Source organism: Atta colombica, unplaced genomic scaffold, assembly GCF_001594045.1.
Source record: "Atta colombica isolate Treedump-2 unplaced genomic scaffold, Acol1.0 scaffold107, whole genome shotgun sequence".
NCBI classification, from domain to species: Eukaryota; Metazoa; Arthropoda; class Insecta; order Hymenoptera; family Formicidae; genus Atta; species Atta colombica.
The window spans coordinates 1,995,918-2,004,026 of NW_017259192.1; the positions used below are offsets into that span (position 1 = coordinate 1,995,918).

At 29.0% G+C, this 8,109-nt stretch overlaps 1 protein-coding gene across 1 annotated transcript in view; it reads left to right on the plus strand.

Moving 5' to 3' along the window:
• Nucleotides 1–8,109, plus strand: part of LOC108692312 (protein kinase 4) — a 14,526-nt gene continuing 6,417 nt past the window's right edge. Inside the window, 7 exon segments of the mRNA XM_018200510.1 lie at nt 1–244; nt 536–1,018; nt 1,103–1,486; nt 1,576–1,695; nt 1,937–2,023; nt 4,774–4,829; nt 4,832–4,853. Of these exon segments, the coding sequence (XP_018055999.1) occupies nt 1–244; nt 536–1,018; nt 1,103–1,486; nt 1,576–1,695; nt 1,937–2,023; nt 4,774–4,829; nt 4,832–4,853 (1,396 nt within the window).

The window sequence follows — 8,109 nt, forward strand, 5'->3', positions numbered from 1 at the left end:
ATGAATCATGATACGAAAAGTCGTAACAATAAAGATATGCGAAGAAGATCGGCATTGTCATTCATTGGTGGAGATGGTTCACTTGATATAGATCATGTTTTACAATCCGAACCTTGGAAAAATATTGAAAAATTTAAAAATAGCGAGGCTGGTTGTATTCAGACAATACTAGATAATTTCGTCGAAACAATTACACAAAAGAACACCATTGAAGCTAAAGAGGGATTCTTAAAGTTTATTAAAGGTAAAAAAAAGCAAAATTTTATTAAAACCTATTATTATTTTTAAAAATTTGTTCGATTTCTCATTATAAATCATTTTTCATTTATTTTAAATCAATTTTCTCCTTTATATAATCTGATAGTATAATTATAATAGTATAATTATAAATATTTAGAATGTTTTGTAATATATATAAAATAGGAATAATTATAAAAACCGTTAGAGATAACATCTTCCTTTATAATAATATAATCAAGAGATATACATTTAATTAAAATAAATAATAAATAAGATAAATAAAATAAATGAATAGGCGATATTCCTGCGAAGAAAAGTCCGAAATCTACAAAAGGCTCAACGAAGTCTCCAATAAAGGATTTACCTGGGACTTCATCAAGTACTAATAGCAACATCGTTGAAACAAATACTATAGTAAATAAGAACAAAACGTTAAAGAGACAAAATCGGTGTGAGATGGAAATGCAAAAACTCTCATCTGATGATGTAAAAGAAAAAATCCAAAACATTTCAGAAGCCAACGTCAAGGAAAATATCGATTCAAATAAAAAAATGACTAAGAAAAGGATCTTGCAGGATGTAACGAATATAACGAATATAACAGAAGAAAATCTACACACAAGCACTCCTAAAAAAATAAAAAAGACGGTAAAAAAGAAAGAATCAACAGCAGAAAATAAAAAACCAAAAACGGAAAAGTCGAAAAATAAATCAGGGAAAAATATTCAGCACAAAGAGATAGAGAAAAAATCGAAGAACACGAAAGAGCAAGCCAAAAGTAAATAGAACATTGATTATATTTCTCACAATTTTCATATATTTGGATAATTATTTTTGATAACAAAAATACATTATTTTTCAGGTAGCACAAATATTCTTGAAGAAACACCAAATGTAAAGTTGAAAAATAATTTGGAGAAAATAATTCCGCAGGAACTCTTACATAATACCGATAATGTAAAAGAAGAAACTAAAAAATCTTCCAAAGACACCACCAAGAAGAATGTCAATTCAGATAAAAAAATTAAAAAAATCGTGCAGGACAAAGCAAACACTGAAAAAGATTTGCAAACAAGCACTTCTAAAAAAGAAGCATCTAAAATAAGAAAAAAGAAGGTGATAAAGGAAAAATCAACGGCAGAAAATAAAAAATCAAAAACGGAAAATTCAGAAAATAAATCAAAGAAAAATGTTCAACGCAAAAAAATACAGAAAAAATCGAAGAGTACGAAAGAGCAAGCCAAAAGTATATAAAACATTGATTATATTTTTCATAACTCTTACATACATCTTGGATGATTCTTGAGAATAAAAATACAATATATTATTTTTCAGGTAGCGCAAATATGCTTGAAAAAGAAAAAAAGATGAATGTAAATTTAAAAAATAATTTGGAGTGCAACAAAGTGAATCAAAATTCGTCGAAAGATAAAGTAAAGAATAAAAAAGTGAAATGTAAGTATAAAAAAAATCTTTAAAATACATATCTTTTCTTCTTAACTACTTAACTATTAATAATTAAATTTTTTTTAGTTTTTGCGACACTTCTTAGCGAAATGGAGAACAAAGTAACAGAAATTAATAATAATATGGAGAAGGATGCTAAATCTAAAGAATTCAGTATGATACTAAAACATAATTCTTGTAACAAGGGAAATTTTTAACTTGCTTTAATAATTAATTATATATTTTCTAGATAAAAACATATCTAATCAATTAAATGGAAAGAATCTGAAGAAAGAAAATCCCGAGAACAAGTTGCAAGGAAGCGCCCGGAAGTTATGTATATCATCCCTTAAATCGTCGCAGATAAATAACACGGAAAACACAAAATGTCAATGCGAAAGTAAGAAGAATATCTAAGATATATATATCTCTATATACATATATTTACGCACATAGTCTATCGACAAAAATTATTTTCAATAAATTTACGTCAAATAATAATTACTTTCCAGAAAATTCCACAAAATGTTCTGATAATCAGTGTTCTTTGAAAGCAAAAGAAGATGAAAAGAAGAAACAACGTAAAAAGAGTCTAAAAGCAGCGAAAGCTATCGAAGGTCTTAGCCGACGTATAACAGTCGTCAAAAGAAAAATGGAATGCATTAAAAATGATTTAGGTAAAATTTGTTGTTAAATGCATGTCATTTCAAAAAATTCTTTGTTTTCAAAAAATTCATCGAATTTTGTCATGACATTAAATATTATGTGCGCAATTAATCCTCGTCATCACACTTAAGACTTTACTAAAAGTTCACTTCTCGTGTTGGACAGTTTGATAAATTCTACTGAGAATTTGCACGCGAGAGTACGCACTCATGTCCTAAATACAATATTTCCGGAACTGATCTCTTGTTTTTTTTCTTTCTTTCAGAAAGCAACAAATCGTCGGAATTTGATAGTTTTATTAAAGAGCCATCATACTCGTCATTATCAACGTTTTCATCTTCATCATACTCATCATATTCCTCATCATATACCTGTTCGTGCAGTTGCTGTTCATGTGATTCCTGTTCATGTTACGATACGAGCGAATACTCAAGTGTTTTTTCGACTTCTAGTGGGAGTAGCGAAACCAATAGTGAAACTGAGACTAGTGAAACAGAAAATTAATTATATATTGAAGCAAATTAGAATGATTATATATGATTTCAATTTTGTGTACATGTTCCTCTAACATTCCATTATAAAGAATATTGAAATGTTAGAGAAAATTACACACAAGTTAAAATCAAAATTCTATTTTAACAAAAGTCAAAGTTCTATTTTTATTATTATAATTAATATATAATTAATATAATTAAGAAATTTGGTTATTTATGTATGCATATTTTATCTTTTATTTAATTTTATTTAATTTTATTTTTTTGTTATTTATTATGTATTAGCTACTATAATTGTGTACCTTCCTAATTCATTTGAACTGCTTGAATTTAGAAAATGTTTATTATTTTTAGCAAGATTTTTAACAATACAATCAAATCGGAAAATAATATTTAAAATAACGTTTAGATATTTTGGCGCGATTAACTAAGAGAAATTATATGATACTTAAAATAAATTATATGTAATGTAATTATTGTAATCGTAAAAGATTTTATGAATTTTATTTAAAGAATTTTATGAATTAATAAAGGAGAAAAAAGAAATCTTAAAACAATTTATTGGAATATTTGATGATCTCCAACGAATAACAAGTATACACGATTCTCATGGATATAAATATTTCATTAAATATTTCACGAAGCCGTTTTGATCACGTCAATCAATCAAATCATATCATTACCAAATGATGGGATGAAATCCCATCCAATATTTTGCGTTTTTTTATTTCATGATACAAGTTATAAATATATTAATATACTATACAATCTACACAAATTTCTATTTCTAATATACTTTTCCATTTTAAACATGTGTTCTAATATACTGCGAGTTCTGTTGGAAGATTTGTATAATGTATGTTATTAATCTAATGTATTGAATTTTATTAACAACAATCAAAATCACTTTTTATTGCTAATTATTCATAACTGGAAAGCTTTTGGTTTCGTCGATATTTTTGCTTAAGACAAATGCTTCCGAATTTATAACATGCATTATTAGCATATGAAGCATGAACATAAATTTGAAGGTACTCCTTATACAATATAAACGATTCATAAATGACCTTTGAATGGGAGCAACAAACACATATATAGCATATTTGATTGGATGCATTAAAATAATGCATGCATCGCGATTCTTAAATTAGTCATCGTCGCCTCTTTATCGTGTTGTTACTATTCGTAGCATTTCGACACCTGCTTCATGCGCTGCCGTGCTTTTTTCTTAAGTACTAACTGAAAACAGAGAAGTCTAAAAATAGGCGGTTTGACGCACGTTGCGATGTTAAGGTAAGTAAGCAACATGAACCGTATGTTTGCTTCTTTCCCTCGAACGATAATCTTCGGCGCCGTTTGTCATTCGCCGCAAATGTAAAACAGTTACTGCGCAATTAAGGAAGTACTGAGTTCTGCACGAGTTTACCTCAACTTCATAGAACGGGATCCTCTTATAAACAGAAAAGAATCCTCTTATAAACAATCAAGATTGGATACCACTGACATTTTAAAACAAAAATACTATCTATATCATATGGAAATATGGAAGTTAATCAGAATTATAAAATAAATAAAGTATTTTCCTATTTTCTATATCTTTGCGGTAAGAATAAAATTCTTCACTTTTTCTATTATTTATTATTTTTTTCTTGCCATGTGTTTAAAAAATAGTATAATCATAATGTTCTATTTGCTCGAAAAATAAATTACAAAATAGCTTAATAAAAACTAACAGTCTAATTAGTTGTCAAAGTTACAATTAACTTGTCGATAAATATAAATGGAAAAAATGAATAAACTGAAAAAGCAATAATCAAAGATACTAGAAAGAGAAAAGTTTGATATCAAAGTACAATACTTTCGCAGAATCGCAATTTTTCCTCAATAGTGACGCGATGTATGTCATGTATATTTTTGTTTATTACAGCTGCGACATTTATTAATATCTATGAAAACAGCGACAAAAATAAAAGCATCCTTAAGCGCCCATCCTATTAAACCAAGCCATTTATTAAATCAAGTCAAAGTTAAATCAACTTTTTGAATTAGCGGAAATCTTTTAGAATTTCATTGTTACAAAATCTCTTAGAATCTTCAGTTGCAATAGTATAAAGGAAGTAATCTGGTAATCACTAAAATCCAAACGTCAAAAGTCATAATATACTTTACAAAGCAGGAAACTGTTTACACTAAAGCTCTTTATTAAATATATTGAATTAAATATACTAAACTACATTGCTCCAAAAAATTAAAATTATCTATTATACCTTTCTAAAATAATTCAATTCCGATCATTTATCAATTTCAAAGATAATCATAATAGATAATCATAGAATAACTTAAAAGGATTCTAAAACAATATACATGATAAATATAAATTAAAGAAAAAACTTAGACTTTTCTATTTAGACTTTTCTATTTTTAATAAATACCAAATGCTATTCCGTTCGTTTTCTGTGCTTTAATGTAAAATAACTCGGTAAAAAAAAATTGCACAACAATCAACAAATACATAAATTAAAAATAAAAATTTATTCTTTCAAAAATTGTAAATTGCATTTATGTGCATTTTAATTCACGTCATTAACTTTGCCAAGTTCATAAAAAATTTCGAGAGATGAATCCAAGACAGATCTCCATTCGTGTAGCTTTATACAAAATCAGATCATTATCTAAAGTACCGATCTGGAAAGTTAGAGATTTCAGGCTTTAAAATGCCTTTTGAATCATTTGCTTATGATTATTATTGACGAAGTTGCACTCTTTTGAAAATTATTTATTTTTAAAGGGCAGATAGATAATCCCTTAATCTTTCAACATAGAGTATATTTTATATATTATAAATTATAATATTCCGTCAAAATTTCATTTTAAGAGAAATCGATAGCAAATTCAGTTAGAAGATAACAAAAATATAAGAAAAAACAAGAAATATAAGAAAACATACGCAAGGATAAAGAAGATCTCAAAATCCGAATATGCCAGTTTGCGATAAAAATCTCGTGGTTCTCCAATATAGATGTTTCGTCAACAGCGTTCCGCGAAACCATTGACTCGATAATTATATACCTACTCTCAATTCGGTCGCCAGTGACACTCCGCGAGAGTTCTCTTGTTCTTCTTCTTGCGCAGCTCTTTTTACTCGTAAATTGCGTCATTATTGTGTACGTGTACGCGACAATCTGAATTGCTCTCATCTCGCGAATCCCACATGTGGGCGACATCGATATGTATCTGTATATTTGTTTTCGCGTAGGTGGACTATATTCACAAACTCGTATCGAAGGTAAATTCTCTTCGACACAACTTTTCCCTTATATACTTTTCTTCTTTTCTTTCCTTCTCCCTCGTTTTTTATTCTCTTTTCATCCTCTGTCCTGATTCGCTTTCTAGTCAATATTCAGCATTCGAAGAACTCCTCGCATTACATCTGCCTTGATGTCTCGTGTATGTACCATTGTTTACCCAACGTTGACATAAAATAGATTTTTACCGAGAATAGCTTAAGCTGGATTTAATAAGATGTATAAAGCTGGATGTGAATTATTTTAGTACCTTTCCCGCAAACTTCCAAATATAATTAGATGATAAAATTTGTACTCGCGAAAGTATAATTGTGGAAGAAGTCTTCTATGAATGATAAATGTTCTTAAAGTTCAGTGGCTGCTTGGCAAGCGCACGAGACTAATGTTGTACGATTAGTCAGTTGCTTCATAAAATAGACAATAGCTGCATCCGCGAAAATCTAATTATAGTATAAAGAAGACGCTACCGCGAAGCAAGATCCATCGATTACGTCAGACATTTACAGGCTTACTTCTTGTTGCTAATAAAAGTCAGATTATCTCGGGATTTCCATATCTATAAATCAACTCTGTTATTCTGCTTGCTGTCCCACAGGATTTGTACTCATTATTAGATACATATGTATATATGCAGATGCAAGTTTGATGACACCGGATATTTCCGTGCATCCTAGGTTCTGATTCTCGAAATTTGACCGACGTCAAAATCTTTCGCGTGATTTACGAATTAGGGGAAATGAGCCGATAACTCGCTATGATTACACAATAATTTGTGCTTGTAATAATTTTTTATTTCCATTGCGCGACCGTTTCTCCTATTTATATCTTTAATATCCGGCTGTACAGTTGAACATCTCTATGGACTCTCCGTATACTTGACATACATTTTAAAAATACTTTCAGGTGTAAATTCGGATATACGACGAATGCGTAATCTGTATTATTTAACAACGTGATGAATTTAAAACAACTTATATTGATTGAAACATATCCGCAAGAGGCAGATATGAAATTTGTAATAAATCCGGGACATTTCAATTATTTTACATTTAGATATAAATAGAAATAATTAAAACTTTCTAAAATTACAATATGATAAATGCATACAATAATAAATTATAAATCATTAAAAGTGCAGAAGTCGATCACGTGATGCCTCTCTTATTTGGCTTTATATTCATGGAAGCTGGAATATTAAACTGGCGGCGGAAAGTCAATAAATTCACTTTAAGTCGGTTCGTGTCAATAATCCATTCGTGCAGGTACAAAAATATACTTTGCAAATTCGACTGATACCAAAATGGTTTTATGCTTGCAAGATTCACAGCCAGGCAGACAATAAAGAGTGACTTGAAAGAATAAAAAACGGATATTCTCTCCTTATTAATCAGTAAGAAAAAAATTTATTATTATACGTCATTCCCTAATTTCTATATGTATCTCTAAAGTTTATTGTCGCTGAATTCATAGGGTCCGGCAAATACGTTAGGATTTATGCCGCAGAAGAAGAGATTACCTTCATATTAGATTAATATTGAATTATGATTTCACCTTTTCACTATTAATATTAATGAAATTATTGTAAGTTAAATCAATTTGTCATTGTAATAAATAGCGCCATCATACATTATAATCTATATAAAATGATTACTGTAGGACGTGTAAAAGACTTAACGATTATTTCGTAATACATATGTATAGAGGATATAATAAAGCATGTTGTATAGCAAACAACATACAGCATACAAGTGCTTTGCTTTCGTATTCTTTGTTTAGTTTGTTATCTTATATCCCACCTGTTATGTTATATCCCACCTGTTTGGGGCATTTTTAGCGGACGGAATTTATGCCCAAAACATACGAAGTGCGCAGAATTCAGTGCACTAAATGCAATGAACGCATTACATGAAACATGCACCTCATATCATAACACTTGTATATATATATATATATATATA